The sequence below is a fragment of the Coregonus clupeaformis genome, chromosome 25 (genome assembly GCF_020615455.1).
Source record: "Coregonus clupeaformis isolate EN_2021a chromosome 25, ASM2061545v1, whole genome shotgun sequence".
NCBI lineage: Eukaryota > Metazoa > Chordata > Actinopteri > Salmoniformes > Salmonidae > Coregonus > Coregonus clupeaformis.
In genome coordinates, this window is record NC_059216.1 from 26402853 (window position 1) to 26426970 (window position 24118).

A 24118-nucleotide genomic window follows, 5' to 3' on the forward strand; every position below is an offset into this window, starting at 1 on the left:
TATGTAAAGTATGATAGTGTGAAAAGGTATGCAGTTTATTCTACAGTACAATACAGGGGTCGTATTTATCAAGTGTCTCAGAATAGGAGTTCTGATGTAGGATGTTTTGCCTTTTAGATCACAATGAATAGGATTACATGGACATATGGGACCTGATTCTTGATCAGCACTCCTAAACTGAGATGCTTGATACATATATCCCCAGTTCTTTCTATATTACAGAGAACCCCAGACACACACACAAGCAGCTGCCAGAACAATCTCCTCCCCACAACCCTCTATGAGCCCAGTGGCCTAGACAGTCTGAATGGCCTCATTATGTAAAGTAGACTAGAGATTAGATGATCAGCTACTCACTGCAATCAATGCCAACACAGACAGGGTGTAGTAGAGCGAGTCGCGGAACACTGCAAACTTAGTCAGATACACCACCTGGAGGAGAGAGAATAAGACAAAGGGAACAGAGAAGGAAAGAGAGTGAGAGAGAGCGAAAGAGAGGAGAGGAAAGACAGAATGAGACAAAAAGAAGAGAGATGGAGAAGAGAGGAGACAGAGAAAGAAAGAGCGAGAGAGAGGGAGAGATGGTGGTGACTGAGGAAGTGTGAAACTGAATCTGCATTCCTTTTGTGCATGTCCTTAGATTAAATACTAGGTCAACAAGTCATATTCACTGTATTCAACGGGCACATTCACTATGTCAAGTTGCTCCATGAACCATAGAGATAGACTTTTTTATTTCACCTTTATTTAACCAGGTAAGCCAGTTGAGAACAGGTTCTCATTTACAACTGCGACCTGGCCAAGATAAAGCAAAGTAGTGCAATAAAAACAACACAGAGTTACATATGGGGTAAAAAAAACATAAAGTCAGAAATACAACAGAAAATATATATACAGTGTGTGCAAATGTAGCAAGTTATGGAGGTAAGGCAATAAATAGGCTATAGTGCATAATAATTACAATAGTATTAACACTGGAATGCTAGATGTGCAAGAGATTATGTGCAAATAGAGATACTGGGGTGCAAAAGAGCAAAATAAATAACAATATAGGGATGAGGTAGTTGGGTGGGCTAATTTCAGATGGGCTGTGTACAGGTGCAGTGATCGGTAAGGTGCTCTGACAACTGATGCTTAAAGTTATTGAGGGAGATAAGAGTCTCCAGCTTCAGAGATTTTTGCAATTCGTTCCAGTCATTGGCAGCAGAGAACTGGAAGGAATGGCGGCCAAAGGAGGTGTTGGCTTTGGGAATGACCAGTGAGATATACCTGCTGGAGCGCAGACTACGGGTGGGTGCTGCTATGGTGACCAATGAGCTAAGATAAGGTGGGGATTTGCCTAGCAGTGATTTATAGATGGCCTGGAGCCAGTGGGTTTGACTTGACGAACATGTAGTGAGGACCAGCCAACAAGAGCGTACAGGTCACAGTGGTGGGTAGTGTATGGGGCTTTGGAGACAAAACGGATGGCACTGTGATAGACTACATCCAATTTGCTGAGTAGAGTGTTGGAGGCTATTTTGTAAATGACATCGCCGAAGTCAAGGATCGGTAGGATAGTCAGTTTTACGAGGGCATGTTTGGCAGCATGAGTGAAGGAGGCTTTGTTGCGAAATAGGAAGCCGATTCTAGATTTAACTTTGGATTGGAGATTCTTTATGTGAGTCTGGAAGTTGAGTTTACAGTCTAACCAGACACCTAGATATTTGTAGTTGTCCACATACTCTAGGTCAGACCCGTCGAGAGTGGTGATTCTAGTCGGGTGGGCGGGTGCTAGCAGCGTTCGATTGAAAAGCATGCATTTAGTTTTACTAGTGTTTAAGAGCAGTTGAAGGCTACTGAAGGATTGTTGTATGGCATTGAAGCTCGTTTGGAGGTTTGTTAACACAGTGTCCAATGAAGGGCCAGATGTATACAAAATGGTGTCGTCTGCGTAGAGGTGGATCTGAGAGTCACCAGCAGCAAGAGCGACATCATTGATATACACGGAGAAAAGTGTCGGCCCAAGAATTGAACCCTGTGGCACCCCCATAGAGACTGCCATAGGTCCAGACAACAGGCCCTCCGATTTGACACACTGAACTCTATCTGAGAAGTAGTTGGTGAACCAGGCGAGGCAGTCATTTGAGAAACCAAGGCTATTTAGTCTGCCAATAAGAATGCGGTGGTTGACAGAGTCGAAAGCCTTGGCCAGGTCGATGAAGACGGCTGCACAGTACTGTCTATTATCAATCGCGGTTATAATATCGTTTAGGACCTTGAGCGTGGCTGAAGTGCACCCGTGACCAGCTCGGAAACCGGATTGCATAGCGGAGAAGGTACGGTGGTATTCGAAATGGTCGATGATCTGTTTGTTAACTTGGCTTTCGAATACTTTCGAAAGGCAGGGCAGGATGGATATAGGTCTGTAGCAGTTTGGATCTAGAGTGTCACCCCCTTTGAAGAGGGGGATGACCGCGGCAGCTTTCCAATCTCTGGGGATCTCAGACGTTATGAAAGAGAGGTTGAACAGACTAGTAATAGGGGTTGCGACAATTTCGGCGGCTAGTTTTAGAAAGAAAGGGTCCTCTTGGCCATTGACTATCCTCTTGGCCATTGTGGTCAGATCACATGAGTCATGTGCTATGTTATTGTAACCTTGTAACCTTGATGTTGACATAATATCAACCTTGCTGTGATATGTGACTCGTTTCAGGAAACTAGGCTTATGTCGCGCGTCACTACTTCACAGGAGAGGCATTTGAACTTCGTTTTTTTGGTAGAAATGCCTTCTGGAACATGTGAACATTCATGTGCCTTAATAACAAACGTATATGCCATCTGTAAATACGAATGACATTGTTAAATTACGAGCTGTTTTAGCCACGGAAAAAGACAGGAACCTTCCCGCTGGCTGAGATAATGGATGGGCTGGACATGCCGAGAGATGAGATCGGATTGGTCTGCCATGTAGCAGGCTTCTGTCTATTATATGAGCTGCTCAGTATGTGTAGTTAATCCTTTCTAACGCGTCTTTTTTTAAAGATATCACAAAGAATTGCAAAAGTGTTGATAATGCTCTCCACTTTCTGGAGGACTGAGTTTTGAAATCAGTGGAATGCCCAATGGAAGCAGAGTATAAAAGCTAAGGAGATGGAGAACATTCAGGCGTTTGATTGCAAATATGCGGAGGGAGTCGAAAAGAGAACTCACAGAAGGCTGTTGTATAAAACACCTATCTCCAGATTACATCTTAAAACTAAGGGCAACCATGGCATCCGTGACTGAGAGGGAGAAGCATTCATCAATGTATATGGGTAAGAGAGTCTAGCTAGCTACATTTTTAGATATTATATGTTTCTAATTTTGTCAGAAAGTCATTTTCATTGCAAGTTAAAGCGTACTGTTAGCTAGCTAACGTTAGCTGGCTGGCTGGCTGGCTAGCTAACATTACATGTATGATCTGTGTAGTAATATTATTCGTATCTCAAAGCCATTTACATTGCTAGTTAAAGCCTAATGTTAGCTAGCTAGCTAAAATTGAACCTAGTTGGTTAGCTTTAGCTGCCTGTAGATTAATGCAGGGTAGTAACGTTATGAATTGGGATTATGGTTCATTGTTTAGCTAGCTAGCTAGCTACATGTCTAAACAAAAGACTCCACTGCAAGTAACCATTTCACTGTACCGTTTACACCTTCTGTATCCTGTGCATGTGACAAATAAACGTAGATATTATTTGATACAGTGTGTGTTTATCAGCGACGGTAATGTGAAGAATAATATGACCTGCACCAAAGTCAAATTAGGATATAATGTTAGGCCGACGAGACAGTGTCCAAGTTCTAAAATTCTCCGGTAGAATGCCCTGCTTTTATTTCGTCACACTCACAACCGTAGGCTATTTTCTGTAATTAGCTTGCCATTAACTTGTAAATAATGATCTTGTTGTGAGTTTATTTTAATGAATACAAATTATCCAAAGTGAAGACGTTGTCAGCTATATGATATGGTCATTATTTGAACTGGCTAGCCAGCTAATTTAACGTTAGCTAGCTAGCTAAAAAGCTAGAAACGAACAGAAACATTGTTTAGAAAGTTGCTTTTAGTTGCCTGGTTTGCTAGATTGACATATACCAAATTAATTTTTAAACGGATGGGTTTATAGGTGTTCAAATACACCTGTTATGCTATTTTGGACCACCAGGCTGCTGATGTCATGCAGCCTGTCATTTTTGTGTTTAATACTTTTTTATAACGACAACGACAAGTTTAATGTCGGACAACAATAGAATGTTCATGATGTCACTGCGACAACTGTATACATACATGTCAATAGACGTAGTATAAACCTGCCTTTAGTCTTGAAATCTTTGGTTGTTTAGTACACTACCGTATTCACTCTGTTTAGCACATGGCCTCACATGTGAATCCTTAAAGAGTTGGGTGGGGCTAAGGCTTAAGAGGGTGTGAACGATGCTGAATGGGTGTAGACAAAAAACATGTGATTTAATAAAGGGTTATTAGCACTATAGAGGCTGAAAGGTTAAGAAAAACATAGGTACTGTCCAAGTCAAGGACACCTTGTTACAATAGCTACTGTAATATCTATGCACGTATGGGTGGTCCCTGGAATCAAAGCCACTTCTTTCTAATTGATTGTGTGTTTTACACATGAATTTTGTGTTTTACACATGCTCTATCAACTGCTCTTACCAACTGCTCTACCAAATGAGCTACAGAGGACCACAATAGTACGGTAGTGAGATGACTAAGGGTGGCGCAAGGTCACAGAACTTATGTCAACCCAGCTGGTTCCATTAAAGTTAACAAGTAATACAAACTACTGAAGCAAAACCCATTAGTATTCTCCTTTAGAAAAAAAATGCACAAGTTAAAAACCTTCAGCAGCTACAAAACAAAGCAATGTTCAATAACGGAACTCAGTGCTCTCATTGTTTCTGGGTTGTCACTATTTATCACAGCCACAAAGCCATAATTATGGTAAAACCCTGCCTATTTCTACAAACTACACTGCTAACCTTATGTCTAACCCTAACCTTAAACGCAGTGTAGCACTTACCTCTCAATGCCAGAAACCCATATAATAGTAACTTAGAGCACCCCAAGAAAACATTCACAAATGACAAACTCTTAAATAAATTGTTATAATATTATAATGTTGTTCTGAAAGTTGGGTTTGTGGTTTTCTCCAAATCAGCTTTAACTTCAGAAAAAATCCCACAACGCCCCGCGGTCAGCGTCACACGATGAATGCAAAACTTTGTAAAAATTGGAATACATTTGTGAGAATTAGGCAGGTGAATGGGGTGTCTACTTGTCAATCTTCGAGGCACATTTCATTCCTGAGAACTTCCACGGCTATCAACAATGGAAGGAATGCTGGGGGCTGCGCATTGGCTAATTCGGCCATTCTGTGGCTCTGGGGGATTTTTTTATACAGCCTGCCGACTGCGGGCAAACTAAAATGAGACGCTTCGGCCATGGATTTGATCGCTGATCTGGTGGCATTTTGGAGAAGCCCCAGAGCCATGCTTTCTTTGGAGGGATGGATTGTGAATTTTGCTAAAGTTTATTTGATGATTTTAGGATAATGTTGCCACAGTTGTTTCTTGTAAAAGACGCAGATGTTAACGTTAGCTTGCTAGAGCTAGCTATACTCTTCCTCCGTTTCTGAATGAATTTGTGGCTATTTCTTTCTAGCTAGCAAAATAGGTGAGCTAGATTTGGCATATGTCGATAACATAGCTAAGTTTGTCACTGGTATGGGCTAATAAATATCCTAAACCTAGCCAGCTAGACGACAAGCTAAAACCGTGGAGAGGGAGGAGAGAATTCACATTATGATTCATCTGCTGCTGGCTTGCTAATGTTCACTCAAATACGTATTTCCACATGTAATTGATGAAATATGTTCTGAATATTGTAGAAAAATCCCCACAGCCGTTTTCCATACTAAAAAGTGAACTGCCACTTACAGCTTACCATGTACAGTAGGCTACACACAATATGTTCCTCCACAGTGTGAGTCATAGAAATTACAATCTTGCTCTCCGGCAGTCTCCGTGGTTTTTATATGCAGGGAGCATAAATGATACAATTGTAAACTAACAAAACCCATGTATATTAGTTAATATACAGCGCCAAACTACATAAATACATGTTAGAGTCCATTATCTGCTACCTGGAGTTTGAATTAAGACCAAAAGGCTCTTTTTTAAAATGAATTTTGGCAATATAGCCAATTTCGACTTTGTGATTGTGGTAACTAGTGACAACTAGTGACAACTAGTGACAACTAGTGACAGGACTGTGCTCGCTTGTCCTGTCAAAAGCAGTTGAGAGTCTTTAAGGCTGCAGGCAGCACTTTAAACACAACCAGACCAGTATGGCTTTTTGCTCTGTAGCAGTTATCAGACAAAACACAGTTTAAAAACATGATGACATAATCCTGTCAGTTTAAGTTGTTTTTGGCAACCAATAAAAGATAATGGGGGCATCTGCCTGGTACACAAAAGGAAGCAAAACTAAATGTGTGTAATACAGTAGGCAGGTCGTTCCACGAAAAGAGTGCCTTTTGCGTCCCTTTGATATTTTAAGTAGAAATTGTGCACCAATATTGAATTTTAAAAGCCTGTTATAATAAATGAAGTGCCCTTTAATATAGACCACATGGATAATTCAATAAATCTTTAATCTTAAAAATATAAATATATATATGAATAAAGGCTTGCTAAAAAGGATTTTAACCCACTTAATCCCCAAATTTCTTCAAGTTTCACCATTATTGCAAAGCCCTAGTTATGTTGTTGCTTTGACAAAGTCATTTCTGAAGATTATAATTGACTTTTTGTGATTAGTGATTCATTTACGTCTGAACTGAACTCTCGTTTCAATATTCCTTTAAAAAAATTTTTTTTCAAAAGAAACATTGAACATCTAATAGTCAAATCATAGTGTAAAAGCAGGTGAGCTGGTTCTACTCTTTTTGGCCACTGTTTTGTGGAAGAAAACTGAGTGGGTCGAGCATAACACGTCAACACTGTTACCCATAAATACAAAGGGTAGAAATGTTTTAACACAAAACATAAATTGTGAAGCTTGCGTTCAATTGCCCCTCCCTTCTGCACACAACAAGCTTCCATTCCACCTATCACAAGGGGGATTTATGGCTGATTTAAGAAGAAATCATCAAACCTGTTACTGTCAACCTTGTTACCTTATTTGGCACTTAACAGGCACTAACTATAGTAATTTTTTTATTTAACCTCTTGAGATGGGAAAACATGTTTTTTTTAATGAAGTTGAACATGTGCTCTTTATGACAGAGTGTTACAATTAGGTGAAATGGTGGAACGACCCAGGCCTGTATACATCTAATACTGAATGTGTTATTTGGGGCATAAAATAGCATGTGTTGTAGCATGTGAGTGTAATTTGTGATTGACACAATGGTCCCCTTCTGGCAGTGTGCAACAATACAGACTGAGGCACATGGGGGTCACGCTCACGCACACGCACACACACACACACACACACACACACACACACACACACCTGTCCAGCGAAGATTCCGCACACACCGATGATGCATAGAATGTTGAACACTGCTGAGCCCACTATGGTTCCAACACCCACGTCTCCATGAGTGATGAACACACCTTCAGGAGAGAAGGAGAAAGAGAGTGAGGGGGAGGACAGAGCGAGAGCAAGAGAGAGAAAGGGGGGAGGGGAGCGAGAGCGAGAGCGAGAGAGAGAAAGGGGGGAGGTGAGAGAGTGAGAGAGAGAGAGACAGACAGAGAGACAGAAAGAAAGAAAGAAAGAAAGAAAGAAAGAAAGAAAGAAAGAAAGAAAGAAAGAAAGAAAGAAAGAAAGAAAGAAAGAAAGAAAGAAAGAAAGAAAGAAAGAAAGAAAGAAAGAAAGAAAGAAAAAGGGAAAGAGAGAGGGAAGGAGAGATTAAGAGAGAGTGGGAAAGAGAGAGGCAGTTATCATCCCAATATGATCGCCTCAACATTGATCTGAAACCTATATACCAATGTAGTGCATTGAACATACAGTCTACATACTACTGACTGTATTTCACCTGCTTGTATGTGAGAATGTTTGCACTTGTACAGTATATACTGTAAGTGTGTTAGTGTGAGAGAGTATAAGCCAATCTCACCTATAATTGAGGCGAACAGCTCTGGTGCTGAGCTGCCAGCAGCCATGAAAGTAGCTCCTGCCACGTCTTCACTCAGGTCCAGTTTCTGACAGACACACAGAGGGAGGAAGCACAATCTCACACTGAAGCCTCATGCATCAAACATCAAAACACAAACACATCACATCAACACGTCAATAACGTGGGGAGAGGAAGGAGTTTTATGACCTAGAGGAGGTTGTTATTGGACCCCAATTCACCCACCTCACAGATCTTCTCCAACGACATCACAAAGTAGTCATCGCAGACGATGGCCAAGGCCAGAAACATGTAGAGGGCCTGAGAAAGACAGAGAGAGAGTGATAGAGAGCGAGCGAGGAGAGAGAGCGAGCGAGAGAGAGATAGGGTGTCGAAAAAAAGAGAGACAGAGAGAGAGAGACAGGGGGGTAGAAAAGTGAGAGAGAGAGAGAGTGAGAGAAAGCGAGAGAGAGGTAGAAGAAGAAAAGAGAGAGAGAGAGATGAGAGAGAGAGTAGAGAGAGGGTTAAAGAGGATATAGTGCTGTGCAAAATGAACACTCTACTATACAACAACACTGAGTTAGAATAGACGCAATTATATCAGCCTCACTGTACACACATCCTGCTATCCTCTATCCTGCCCTCACAAAGTAGTCTTTCACCCCAAAGAAAGAGGAGAGTCAACTGAGGCTGCATGTTTGATGTGCCTTTTGTTGTGTAAGGCTGTGATGACCTGCCCAGGGGGCGCTGAGGCTGGGTACAAACCAAACCTTGTTGTTCACAGCACAGCCCAGGACATCACATAACAGGAAGATAACATATCACAAACAATGACACAGAGTATTTATAATTGTCATAAAACTGTCAATCACAGAGCCACACCACTTATCCCAGATGAAGACGTCAGGACTGAAGATAACATACTGCCTAGTAGTGCCTACGGACCAGTACATCACAGCAGGGTCATCGTTTGTCCAAAAATGTCTGCACGGACGAACACACATGTAAGCTAGAAACATGCACGCATATATGCAAGCATGCACATACACACACAGTCAACAACACAGGCCTGATTTACTGAACCACATGGTGTTTAGCACACACACACACATCCATCTCCTACCGCAAATATATGCAGCAGGACAGCTCCTCTGGTGCGCTGGTAGGTGGTGAAGACATCCTCAGGGAACTCATTGATGGCTGAAAGAAAGCATAGACATCTCCAAAGTCATGGGTTGGTCTTACAACAACACAAACAGCAAAACACTAACTATAGAGTTCTAATAAATAACTTGGGCCTAAAATGGCTCTGAAAAAACAACAACAAGCATTCAACATAATGTAAAAACAAATGTAGGGCTATTTTGTCAGCAACAGTTCTGTACCAGGCATTTTGCCACTTTAGAGTTATCCAAATATATTTGTGCCTTGATCACACTCAATGTCCTGCCTCAAAGAGCGAGATGAGTCTGAAAGTCCTGCCTCTTCGAATCACACATTAGGAATGTGACCAAAATAGCTTTTTACCACCTGAGGAACATTGCCAAGGTGCGGCCATTTCTCTCTCAGGCTGATACAGAGAGACTCATCCATGCTTTTATTACAAGCAGGCTTGACTACTGTAATGCTCTCTTGTCTGGTCTACCCAAGAAATCCATTGGTCAACTGCAAAACATACAGAATTTTGCAGCAAGGGTACTGACCAAGACCAGACAGAGAGAACACATTACACCGGTTTTAAGTGTCTGCACTGGCTGCCTATGCGTTTTAGAATTAATTTAAAGATTATTCTATTGGTTTTTAAATCAATCCACGTTTATGCACCCCAAAACATGTCAGACATGCTTTTTAGTTATGTACTGTGGCTTGCGAAAGTATTCACCCCATTGGCATTTTTCCTATTTTGTTGCCTTACAACCTGGAATTAAAATGGATTTTTGGGGGGTTTGTATCATTTGATTTACACAACATGCCTACCACTTTGAAGATGCAAAATATTTTTGTGTGTGTAACAAACAAGAAATAAGAAAAAAATAACAGAAAACTTGAGCATGCATAACTATTCACCCCCCCCAAAGTCAATACTTTGTAGAGCCACCTTGTGCAGCAATTACAGCTGCAAGTCTCTTGGGGTATGTCTCTATAAGCTTGGCACATCTAGCCACTGGGATTCTTTCCCATTCTTCAAGGCAAAACTGCTCCAGCTCCTTCAAGTTGGATGGGTTCCGCTGGTGTACAGCAATCTTTAATTAACCCTCCCGTTGTCCTAGGGTCAAAATGACCCGCCACTGTGTTGAACCAACTTTATTTAATTTTTATATTTTGGGGATCATTTGTGAGAAGGAGGCAGTGAGACTTTAAAGAAAGTATCACTGCCTCCTTCTCACAAATGATCAAAAAAATATAAAAATTAAATAAAGTTGGTTCAACACAGTGGCGGGTCATTTTGACCCTAGGACAACGGGAGGGTTAAGTCATACCACAGATTCTCAATTGGATTGAGGTCTGGGCTTTGACTAGGCCATTCCAAGACATTTAAATGTTTCTCCTTAAACCACTCAAGTGTTGCTTTAGCAGTATGCTTAGGGTCATTGTCCTGCTGGAAGGTGAACCTCCGTCACAGTCTCAAATCTCTGGAAGACTGAAACACGTTTCCCTCAAGAATTTCCCTGTATTTAGAGCCATCCATCATTCCTTTAATTCTGACCAGTTTCCCAGTCCCAGCCGATGAGGGTGTTCTCGGGGTGATGAGAGGTGTTGGGTTTGCGCCAGACATAGCGTTTTCCTTAATGGCCAAAAAGCTCAATTTTAGTCTCATCTGACCAGAGTACCTTCTTCCATATGTTTGCGGAGTCTCCCACATGCCTTTTGCCGAACACCAAACGTGTTAGCTTATTTTATTCTTTAAGCAATGGCTTTTTTCTGGCCACTCTTCCGAAAAGCCCAGCTCTGTGGAGTGTACGGCTTAAAGTGGTCCTATGGACAGATACTCCAATCTCCGCTGTGGAGCTTTGCAGCTCCTTCAGGGTTATCTTTGGTCTCTTTGTTGCCTCTCTGATTAATGCCCTCCTTGCCTGGTCCGTGAGTTTTGGTTGGCGGCCCTCTCTTGGCAGGTTTGTTGTGGTGCCATATTCTTTAAATTTTTTAATAATGGATTTAATGGTGCTCCGTGGGATGTTCAAAGTTTCAGATATTTTTTTATAACCCAACCCTGATCTGTACTTCTCCACAACTTTGTCCCTGACCTGTTTGGAGAGCTCCTTGGTCTTCATGGTGCCACTTGCTTGGTGGTGCCCCTTGCTTAGTGGTGTTGCAGACTCTGGGGCCTTTCAGAACAGGTGTATATATACTGAGATCATGTGATAGATCATGTGACACTTAGATTGCACACAGGTGGACTTTATTTAACTAATTATGTGACTTCTGAAGGTAATTGGTTGCACCAGATCTTATTTAGGGGCTTCATAGCAAAGGGGGTGAATACATATGCACGCACCCCTTTTCCGTTATTTATTTTATAGCATTTTTTTAAACAAGTTATTTTTTAAATTTTACTTCACCAATTTTGACTATTTTGTGTATGTCCATTACATGAAATCAAAATAAGAATCCATTTAAATTACAGGTTGTAATGCAACAAAATAGGAAAAACGCCAAGGGGGCTGAATACTTTTGCAAGGCACTGTAACCAGTAGGTCCCGAAGGTCCTCTGGCACTAGCCTTTTAACTATCCCAAAGCCTAGGACCAAGAGGCATGGAGAGGCAGCCTTTAGTTATATGCCCCCAGCCTCTGGAATAGCCTGCCAGAGAACCTGAGGGGCGGCCGAAACTGTGGACATATTTAAAAGGGATCTTAAAACACACCTTTTTAGCTCTGCTTTTCCTTAGGGTGATTTTTATTCTTTAAGTTTTTATTGTTATTCTTTAGTTTTCTATCCTCTGATGTTTGTTGTGTAGTAAATATTTTACGTATGTTTATTTTCCTGTGAAGTGCTTTGCATTGCATCCATGTCTGAAATGTGTTATATAAATAAAGCTTGATTGGATTTGATTTGACAGGTTGAATTTGAGTCTTAACCTGCATCAAAGAGTTTCGGTGAGTCTCAGTGCTTTGCCCCCAGAGAAGACTGGAATAGCATGTGAGTCCTGCCTCTAGAAGCCTTGGTGATTATTAACCATGCCTCTAAAGCTAGCTGGGTGAGTCTGACTCCTGTCTCTAATGATAGCTTGGTAAGTCTGACTCCTGCCTCTAGAGCTGTATGAGTGAGTCTGACTCCTGCCTCTAGAGCTGTGTGAGTGAGTCTGACTCCTGCCTCTAGAGCTGTGTGGGTGAATCTCTGTCCTGCCTCTAGAGCTATGTGTGTGAGTCTCAGTCCTGCCTCTAGAGCTGTGTGAGTGTCTGACTCCTGCCTCTAGAGCTGTGGGGGTGAGTCTGACTTCTTCCTGTAGCCATGCTACACCACAGGGTGATCTCCCTCAGGAGCGGTGCTGGGTTAGGCTCTGTTACCCAAACGGCCCATCTGTTCCTGGATCAGATCAGTGGCCTCCTCGGCCCCCAGTCTCTAGAGACACAGAGACACAGCGAGGTTCATGTGTCATTACATTCTGTCACCTCTCTCTCTCTCTCTCTCTCTCTCTCTCTCTCTCTCTCTCTCTCTCTCTCTCTCTCTCTCTCTCTCTCTCTCATAGTAAGTACATTTTTCCTTAATGAAGAAGTTATCAGCAAAGTCAGTGCTAGTAGGATAAGACAAGTGTGAGTATTAGTGCTAACAAGGCAAGGGTGTTTGTATTTTTCCTTCTCTTTCTCTCTCTCTCTCCCTCTCCACATCATCCATAACAGGCATCTCTCTCTGGAGGTTGGACAGAAGCCCACTAGACTCAAGATGCCCACAAGGGATACAGAAGGGAGACATACAGTATGTGTGTACTCCAACTCCAATCAAACCACACACTCAAAGTACAAATACACAGATAATGGACAGACCTCTTCCTCAAATCAATCTAGGCTGATCAAAATAGTAGCAAATTAGTATATCTGTAATTATCAAGTCATAGATAACACTTCAAATCGAATGCTGAAATTCAAAATATTATACTGTACTGACTGAAAATACAGTATAAAAGAATTAAAGAGCAAACTGGTTCACTCAATAAGGGCATGAATTACAATATATTAATTGTTCGTTCTTGACAAATATACATTATTAGCAACAGTACAGTAGTATACTCTAGCATCAGATTCCATTGCAGCCATCGCGGCAGCAATAGCAGTAGCAGCCTCCCTCCCAGAGGCATATCAAAGGGTGGGGACACTGTAGCCTTGATCAGATTTCCAGCAGGCCCTCGGCAGCCGATACCTTCCCCCACTCTCCCCCACCCTCCCCGATAACAGAGGACAGGCCTCAAGGTCACCTCCTGGGAAGGGAGAGGAAGGGAAGAGAAGAAGGGATGAGAGGAAGGGAAGGAGAGGGGAGGGGAGAGCATCTATGTGAGCTAGAAGCTAGCTACAGTACAGCGTAGCATCATCAGCAGCCCGCTGCTCCAGTCCACATAGCGCTCACACAGCATTTCACTGTCACACCACTAGCACTGTCTGCTAGCCTCACAGTGATTCAACCTGACAACCTATGCCATTTGGAGTCTGCTTTTTGATAGAGTGTGTTCAGAATTGTTATATAAGCTAGAGAGAGTGTAGCAGTTTGGTTTTCCCATAACAACAAAAGCATAACTAAACAGATTCAGGTTGATAAATGTATTGAGCGTAGATAGTAAATTAAGCGTTTATATAATAGCCTAATGCTTTGAGATTTGTCTTGGTTTTTAAACCCAAACATATTTGGTTAACAAATTGCTAATCAATACACACACCTAAAGCTAGCCCCTAGAAATACCACAGATCAATCTGTCTTGGGTCCACTGCTGTGTCAAATCTGACTAGACATGAAACGTTCCATAGGAAGAACACATCCTTACAACCTTGTGGTTGCTAGCATGGGTTTGAATCCGGCCATTACTCTTTCAGCACACTGTCCTACATTTCCTCTCTACCTCTTTCTGTCCTAGCCAACAAAGAAAGAATATGTAAGGAGTGGGACTGCCCCAACAACAACAACAACCCTGTGGCCGATCAAGGACCAGGATGGACCAGGGTCAGCCAAATGTTTGTGGAGTGTCATGGATGTTTCTTCCCCTTCTAGATTATGCCTCTCTGTAGAAGCGCCTCTGCCTATACATAGACTACACTCTGCGTGTAGGGCCCTGCAGCCACTAGGGGGCCCCAACCAAAATATTCAGTCGGGGTCTCAACTTACTGTTGAGAGTTAGAAAAGTAGAATACACAAGGTGCAATTTTGAAATTTGGTAAAGCATCAGCATTATATGTGCGTGGCTGCATGGGGGGGCACCCGCGCAGGAGGATTCTGGTCTCCGACCGGCGGCTAGATGCCCTGCAGTGGTATACAAAGTCGGGGTCGCAAACCCTACTGGGGTCGCGGTGATATTGCAGTGGGGTCCAAAATGTTGAATAAATTAAAAATACAATAAAACATTTTGAATACAGATTATTGTATGGGACAATATACACACGTTTTTGAGGAAGATAATAAAAAAAGTTTAAAAAATTCAAAAGTCAATATATTTATTGGTTTCTTTTCATTTTGATAAGAAATGAAAATGCAATGAATTTAAGGTTATTTGTTGATGTAAAAATCGAAATCAAGGTTGACGTTTATTGTCATGAATCTTGCTCTGGAGGCAGAAATGTGTGATTTCCGCTAGATGTGCCAGCTGCAAAATCTAAATAGGCTATATTGTAAAAATTAATGAAAACCCAAAAAACTTTTGGGTCTTAATTTAAGGTTAGGGTTAGGCATTAGGGTTAGCAGTGTGGTTAAGGTTTGCGTTATGGCAGGTAGCCTAGCAGTTAAGAGCGTTGGGCCAGTTACTGAAAGGTCGCTGGTTCAAACCCTGAGCAAATCTGTCAATGTGCTCTTGAGCAAGGCACTTAACCCTAATTGCTCCTGTAAGTCGCTCTGGATAAGAGCGTCTGCAAAATGACTAAAATGTTCAAAATCTGATTTTATGACTTTGCGACTGTGCCAGCTAGGGACCTGTAAAAAAGCAGGTGCAGGTGGTTCGTTTAATAAAACAATGAACATGGAACGATACAAAACAGGAGTAGCGTCTGGACATGAAACACATCATCAATACTGCCTGGGGAATTAACTTAAGGGAGTGACAGATATAGGGGAAGTAATCAGTGAAGTGATGGAGTCCAGGTGAGTCTCATGATGAGGCGCGTAATGATGGTTGTCATAGCCAGTGATTAGTAAACCGGCGACGTCGAGCGCCGGAGAGGGGGAGGGGGAGTCGATGTGACAGTACAACCCTCCACCGACGCGTGGCTCCAGCCGCAGGACGACGGCCCCGAGGGCGAGGAGCGGGCCGGTCGGCAAAGGTGTAAATCACGGATGATGTTGGGATCCAGAATGTCCTCCACTGGAACCCAACACCGCTCCTCTGGACCGTACCCCTCCCAGTCCACCAGGTACTGGAGCTGACCCCCACGACGTCGGGAGTCCAGTAGGGATCTGATGGCATAGGCGGGACCTCCCTCGACGTCCAGGGGGGGTGGAGGGATGTCGTGGGAACAGCCTCAGCCAGGGGACCAGGAACCACCGGCTTGAGAAGGGAGACATGAAAGGAAGGTGAGATACGGTAGTCACTGGGGAGCTGTAATCTATGACCCTCCAGAGAATCTTGAACGACCCCACAAACCGGTGCCTCAGCTTCTTGCAGGGCAGGCGGAGTGGTAGGTTCCTGGTAGAGAGCCAGACACGATCACCAGGATAGAACACAGAGTCTCACTGTGGTGGCGGTCCGCCTGCTCCTTCTGACGGTGGACAGCGCGCTGGAGTCTCATGTGGTTATCGCTCCACACTTCATCTGCGCGCCTGAACCACTCATTCACCGCAGGAGCTTCGGTCTGGCCCGGGGTCCACGGAGTCAGGGCCGGCTGATAACCCAGAATACACTGGAAGGGAGTCAGCCCGGTGGAGGAGTGACGTAACGAATTCTGGGCGTACTCCACCCATGGAAGGAATCGGGCCCACTCCCCCAGCCGGTCCTGGCAGTGACTCCTCAGGAACCTCCCCAGCTCCTGGTTCATCCTCTCCACCTGCCCATTAGACTGAGGCCTATACCCGGAAGTGAGGCTGACCGTGACCCCGAGCTTCTCCATGAAGGCTCTCCATACCCGTGATGTGAATTGGGGCCACGGTCGGAGACGATGTCGTCTGGAAGGTCATAATGTCAGAAGACCTGCTGGAAAGTGCCTCAGTGACCTGGAGAGCAGTAGGGAGACCAGAGAGAGGGATGAAACTACAGGATTTGGAGAATCTATGCACAACCACCAAAATGGTGGTGAAACCATCAGAGGGGAGATCAGTGACAAAATCAATGGATAGATGAGACCAGGGACGCTGAGGCATGGGAAGGGGAAGGAGTTTCCCTGCTGGAGCGTGCCAGGGGGATTTAGTTTGAGGATATACGGAACAGGAGTTGACGTAGCGAATAACGTCCTGCGCCAAGGCAGGCCACCAATACTTCTCGGAGATGGATTGAGTAGTACGAGTAATACCTGGTTGTCCAGCGACAACAGCTGAGTGTGCCCAGGTCAGCAGCCGATCCCTTATCCCTGTGGGAACGTAGATACGCTCTGGAGGACAGGTAGTGGGTGCGGGTTCCCTCTCCAGAGCCTGGCGAATGTCCACATCTACGTCCCAGACCACAGGGGCTACGACTCAAGAAGAAGGAACTATGGGTGCATTCAGTCCTCTGTAATCAATACACGGGCGTAATCCTCTATCCTTCTTAGCCACAAAGAAGAAGCCTGCAGATGCAGGAGAGGTGGACGTGCGGATGAAACCTTGTTGGAGCGCCTCATGGATGTACTCCTCCATGGCCTTGGTCTCAGCCACCGACAGAGGGTAGATGCGTCTGCGCGCGGGCGCAGAGCCTGCAACCAGGTCAATGGCACAGTCCCAGGGGCGATGAGGAGGGAGACAGGTGGCACAGGTTTTGGAAAATACTTCCCGCAGGTCCTGGTATACCTCCGGGATGTTGGGCTGAAGGGCAACCACAGGACTCTCAACCGACGTGGAACCACAGGGGACGGGAAAGCAGGTCTTCCGGCATTCGGGTGCCCAGTCCGTGATTTTCATCCTCGGCCATGTGATGGTGGGGTTATGGCGTTGGAGCCATGGGAGGCCAAGGATGATCTTGTGAGCTGGTGCACTAGTGATGAAGAAGGGAATGTTTTCCTGATGGATGTGGTGTGGTGATGTGTGTGATGGTCCTGGATCCTAGTAGCCGATTATCAAGGGCTTGAACCGGAAACGGAGAGGAGAGCAGGTATGAGGTTATAATATTTAATAATATTTCACATAATAATATTAAGATGTGTGTGTTTGCGTGTGCCACATGAGGTGCATTGGAAGAATTCTAAATCCATTGTGAAAGGCTATGGAGTTTTCTTTGCAAACTATTCAGATTAAATGTGTCCATATATTGGTATTTTAGTGCCACCTATTGGTTGTAACAGTGGATGCTACACCGGTCTATAGCTGAGCTGAGTTGAGTAGTGTGTCATTTTGTCGGATTATATGAAATATGCAGCCATCGTAGGCTATCGCTTGTGTATCTTGGCTACATTGGTATTTATATTTGGTGAAAATTGTTTGTCAATTTCGGTTAATAGCCTAAATCACTCTGGTTGGTGAAGCTATCTCTTCTGGCGCCTGAGAAGATGGCTGCCGTTTTAAAGCCCTCTAACCAATTGTACTATTATGTGTGTTTTTCCGCGTTATTTGTAATTTATTTTGTACATAATGTTTCTGCCATTGTCTCTTATAACCAAAAAGAGCTTCTGGATATCAGGACAGCGATTACTCACCTCGTATTGGATGAATAATTTTTCTTCAATGAGGCGGCCGCGAAGGATATCCTACAGACACCCGACAAGGCCCAAATCCCCGTCATTCGCATGAGGAAGAGACGGAGATATCGTGGACGTAGGTCGGGGTGCCTTGTAAGGATCCGATGGCAAGCGAGTAAACTGCCGCTCCCATTAATCCTATTAGCCAATCTTCATCAATAAGTGCATCGATGATGTCGTCCCCACAGTGACCGTACGTACATACCCCAACCAGAAGCCATGGATTACAGGAAACATCCACACTGAGCTAAAGGGTAGAGCTGCCGCTTTCAAGGAGCGGAACTCTAACCCGGACGCTTATAAGAAATCCCGCTATGCCCTCCGACGAACCATCAAACAGGCAAAGAGTCAATACAGGACTAAGATTGAATCGTACTACACCGGCTCTGACGCTTGTCGGATGTGGCAGGGCTTGAAAACTATTACAGACTACAAAGGGAAGCACAGCCGCAAGCTTCCCAGTGACACAAGCCTACCAGACGAGCTAAACCACTTCTATGCTCGCTTCGAGGCAAGCAACACTGAAGCATGCATGAGAGCACCAGCTGTTCCGGATGACTATGTGATCACGCTCTCCATAGCCGATGTGAGTAAGACTTTTAAGCAGGTCAACATTCACAAGGCCGCAGGGCCAGACGGATTACCAGGACGTGTACTCCGAGCATGTGCTGACCAACTGGCAAGTGTCTTCACTGACATTTTCAACATGTCCCTGACTGAGTCTGTAATACCAACATGTTTCAAGCAGACCACCATAGTCCCCGTGCCCAAGGACACTAAGATAACCTGCCTAAATGACTACCGACCCGTAGCACTGACGTCTGTAGCCATGAAGTGCTTCGAAAGCCTGGTCATGGCTCACATCAACACCATTATCCCAGAAACCCTAGACCCACTCCAATTTGCATACCGCCCCAACAGATCCACAGATGATGCAATCTCTATTGCACTCCACACTGCCCTTTCCCACCTGGACAAGAGGAACACCTACGTGAGAATGCTATTCATTGACTACAGCTCAGCATTCAACACCATAGTGCCCTCAAAGCTCATCACTAAGCTAAGGATCCTGGGACTAAACACCTTCCTCTGCAACTGGATCCTGGACTTCCTGACGGGCCGCCCCCAGGTGGTAAGGGTAGGTAACAACACATCTGCCACACTGATCCTCAACACGGGGGCCCCTCAGGGGTGCGTGCTCAGTCCCCTCCTGTACTCCCTGTTCACCCATGACTGCATGACCAGGCACGACTCCAACACCATCATTAAGTTTGCCGACGACACAACAGTGGTAGGCCTGATCACCGACAACGATGAGACAGCCTATAGGGAGGAGGTCAGAGACCTGGCCGTGTGGTGCCAGGATAACAACCTCTCCCTCAACGTGACCAAGACAAAGGAGATGATTGTGGACTACAGGAAAAAAAAGAGGACTGAGCACGCCCCCATTCTCATCGACGGGGCTGTAGTGGAACAGGTTGAGAGCTTCAAGTTCCTTGGTGTCCACATCACCAACAAACTATCATGGTCCAAACACACCAAGACAGTCGTGAAGAGGGCACGACAAAGCCTATTCCCCCTCAGGAGACTGAAAAGATTCGGCATGGGTCCTCAGATCCTAAAAAAATTATACAGCTGCACCATCGAGAGCATCCTGACTGGTTGCATCACCGCCTGGTATGGCAACTGCTTGGCCTCCGACCGCAAGGCACTACAGAGGGTAGTGCGTACGGCCCAGTACATCACTGGGGCCAAGCTTCCTGCCATCCAGGACCTCTATACCAGGCGGTGTCAGAGGAATGCCCTCAAAATTGTCAAAGACTCCAGCCACCCTAGTCATAGACTGTTCTCTCTGCTACCGCACGGCAAGCGGTACCGGAGTGCCAAGTCTAGGTCCAAAAGACTTCTCAACAGCTTCTACCCCCAAGCCATAAGACTCCTGAACAGCTAATCATGGCTACCCAGACTATTTGCACTGCCCACCCACCCCATCTTTTTACGCTGCTGCTACTCTGTTAATTATTTATGCATAGTCACTTTAACTCTACCCACATGTACATATTACTTCAACTACCTCAACTAGCCGGTGCCCCCGCACATTGACTCTGCACCGGTACCCCCCTGTATATATAGCCTCCCTACTGTTATTTTATTTTACTTCTGCTCTTTTTTTTCTCAACACTTTTTTGTTTTATTTTACTTTTTTATTAAAAATAAATGCACTGTTGGTTAAGGGCTGTAAGTAAGCATTTCACTGTAATGTCTGCACCTGTTGTATTCGGCGCATGTGGCCAATAAAATTTGATTTGATTTGATCTGTTGTATGGTGACCTTGGGCTTCATCAAGGTTTATTTGTGAGTAAATCTGGCTTTGATAATAGCCTGTGCCTACCCAGCCACTGACCTAGCCGCATGTCACTGGCCCTGACCTCCAGGGGGCCCCCACTGATTTTGTTAGTCACTCTTACTCATATATCATATGAACATGGCATTTGTCATGGCAAAATGTGTAGAATTGCAGGAAATTAGCTTTAAAACTGCAAAGGTTTCTCACCACCCCATGGCAAAATGTGTAGAATGGTAGGAAATTAGCTTTTAAAACTGCAACATTTTCTCTTCACACCACTGCCAAGAGGGGGCGGTATTAACATGTTTTGCACGTGATCTTGCTTAAAGCCCCAAAAGGCTAGAGTCCTTCTCTGCTGCACTCCCCTTACCCGGATCCTCCAGGATGCTCCTGCCTCCTTCTGACAGGTGCTCCATTAAAAGAAACCCAACCAGCAGTGATCAATAATTGAAAACAACACCATTACTCTCTCTGCAGTAGACAACAGCCAGACAGCGCATTCAGCTAGTTAGTGTCTTACAACAACAAATGTAAAAATACAAACATGCAATCCAGAAATTAAGTTAGGACACAGTCGTGTGTGTGTGTGTGTGTGTGTGTGTGTGTGTGTGTGTGTGTGTGTGTGTGTGTGTGTGTGTGCCTATCTGTGTGTGTGCATGTGTAAATGCTTGTTTGTGCACATGTGCATGTACAGTCACCTCCAAAATTATAGGCACCCTTGATAAAGATTAGCAAAAAAGACTGTATAAAATAAATAAGACCATTGCACCCGGTTCCAATCCAAGTGCCAATGCCGTTTAGCAAACTCCAAGCATTTACATTTTTTGGTTGCTCTCAATAAAGGCTTTTTTATAGCAACACTTCCAAATAACCTTTTGGCATGGAGGTGGTGTCTAATTATAGATATGGAGACTTGGTGTTCCCAAGATGTGACCAAGTTCTGTAATTCTCCAAATGTGGCCCTTGGACTTTTCTTGGCCTCCCAAACCACCTTACTCACTGTAGGTGGCGACAAAATACACTTGCATCCTTTACCTGGCAAGTTTGTCACTGTTCCAGTGGTTTTAACCCCCTAAGGGGACAGATCTAGAGCGGTGTTTGTCAGACTATAACACATCCTGAAAATCGGTCTTCTCACAAAAGCATCTGTAGCATGGAAAGATGAGACTCTCACGAACACGATGGTGTTCTCTGTTTTGCTCTACGACCCACACAAGCGTCTTGGGACTTGTCTGAAGTCGGTACCGCCGATCTGCAAACTTCTGTCTGTAGCGTCCGAACAGTTTGGGCTACACACTAAAATGAGGTGAGACTCTCACAAACACGTACATGTCAGTTGTTTTGCTCTAGGACGCCAACAGGCCTCACAAGACTAGTCTGAAGGTCCCCTGGTACCAGTTGAAAAAATTGGAGGTATATAAGGAGACTGTTTAGTGCCAAAAATAAGGGGTTAAACCTCTTCATTATTGCCCTAATAGTGGTAAGTGGTATATATATATTTTGTATAGCTACTTTATGTTTTTGCACAAATTGCCTGATTTATGAAGGTCAACAGACATTTGTCTCTTTTCGTTAGTGAGTTCTTTGCCTTTCCCAATGGTGATGAATGTTTGCCTAATTTTTACACCCCAGTGAAACAGGAAGCCATGGAAAGCCACAATACAGTTCCTTAAACTGAGAGGAAAAGTCTAATTGTAATGCAGATTTAACTTTGTTTGAGTGTGCCAATAATTTTGACACCTATTTTATTGAGAATTTTTGTATTACTCATCTTTATCAAGGGTGCCAATCATTTTGGAGGTTACCGTATGTGTGTGTCTCTGAGTGCTATGTGCTATGTGTGTGTGTATTTTTGTGTGTTTGGAAGATGAATAATCAGACATCAACTTCCCCCACTAGCCCTGGACATAATTCTTTTTTTATTTAAGCAAACAGCTGTCGCTAGCCACCAGCAGAGTCATGGAAATGACCCTGTGGGTAAAGTTGACTGTAGCTGAATTTCACTCTCATTTCTTTAACAAATAATTAGGCAGCTAGAGACTCAGAGAGAGAAAGAGAAAGAGAAAGAGAGAGTACAGAGGACTGAAGCCTGAGAGCAAGCAAGCATAATTACTGTACCAATTCAGCAAGCAAACCCCAAATTATGAGCGTATCAAATGATAATATCATGGCAGCACTGACCGTGTAATCATGAGTCAGTGAGCGACATCCAGTGAGCGACAGCCATGGCTGGCACACATGCACGCACATACAGCGGCTTGCGAAAGTATTCACCCCCCTTGGCATTTTTCCTATTTTGTTGCCTTACAACCTGGAATTAAAATGGAGGGTTTGTATCATTTGATTTACACAACATGCCTACCACTTTGAAGATGCATTTTTTTTAAATTGTGAAACAAAGAAGAAATAAGACAAAAAAACAGAAAACTTGAGCGTGCAAAGTCAATACTTTGTAGAGCCACCTTTTGCAGCAATTACAGCTGCAAGTCTCTTGGGGTATGTCTCTATAAGCTTGGCACATCTAGCCACTGGGATTTTTGCCCATTCTTCAGCTCCTTCAAGTTAGATGAGTCATACCACATATTCTCAATTGGATTGAGGTCTGGGCATTCCAAGACATTTAAATGTTTCACCTTAAACAACTTGAGTGATGCTTTAGCAGTATGCTTAGGGTCATTGTCCTGCTGGAAGGTGAACCTCCGTCCCAGTCTCACATCTCTGGAAGACTGAAACAGGTTTCCCTCAAGAATTTCCCTGTATTTAGCGCCATCCATAATTCCTTCAATTCTGACCAGTTTCCCAGTCCCTGCCAATGGTGTTCTCGGAGTGATGAGATGTGTTGGGTTTGCGCCAGACATAGTGTTTTCCTTGATGGCCAAAAAGCTCAATTCTAGTCTCATCTGACCAGAGTACCTTCTTCCATATGTTTGCGGAGTCTCCCACATGCATTTTGGCGAACACCAAACGTGTTTGCTTATTTTTTTCTTTAAGCAATGGCTTTTTTCTGACCACTCTTCCATAAAGTCCAGCTCTGTGGAGTGTACAGCTTAAAGTGGTGCTATGGACAGATACTCCAATCTCCGCTGTGGAGCTTTGCAGCTCCTTCAGGGTTATCTTTGGTCTCTTTGTTGCCTCCCTGATTAATGCCCTCCTTGCCTGGTCCGTGAGTTTTGGTTGGCGACCCTCTCTTGGCAGGTTTGTTGTGGTGCCATATTCTTTCCATTTTTTAATAATGGATTTAATGGTGCTCCGTGGGATGTTCAAAGTTTCAGATATTTTTTTATAACCCAACCCTGATCTGTACTTCTCCACAACTTTGTCCCTGACCTGTTTGGAGATTTCCTTGGTCTTTATAATGCCGCTTGCTCGGTGGTGCCCCTTGCTTAGTGGTGTTGCAGACTCTGGGGCCTTTCAGAACAGGTGTATATATACTGAGATCATGTGACAGCTCATGTGACACTTAGATTGCACACAGGTGGACTTTATTTAACTAATTATGTGACTTCTGAAGGTAATTGGTTGCACCAGATCTTATTTTGGGGCTTTATAGCAAAGGGTGTGAATATGTATGCACGCACCACTTTTCCGTTATTTATTTTTTAGAATTTTTTGAAACAA

The 24118-nt window shown here is 44.0% G+C and overlaps 1 protein-coding gene across 1 annotated transcript in view; it reads right to left on the reverse strand.

Annotated features, from left to right (window-relative positions):
* LOC121539470 (sodium/potassium/calcium exchanger 4) overlaps positions 1-24118 on the reverse strand; it is a 74788-nt gene that overhangs the window by 12385 nt on the left and 38285 nt on the right. Inside the window, exons 3-7 of the mRNA XM_041847990.2 lie at positions 9283-9359; positions 8406-8480; positions 8163-8247; positions 7556-7659; positions 358-432 (exon numbers count right to left, since the gene is read on the reverse strand). Of these exons, the coding sequence (XP_041703924.1) occupies positions 358-432; positions 7556-7659; positions 8163-8247; positions 8406-8480; positions 9283-9359 (416 nt within the window). The remainder of the gene's footprint in view (positions 1-357; positions 433-7555; positions 7660-8162; positions 8248-8405; positions 8481-9282; positions 9360-24118) is intronic.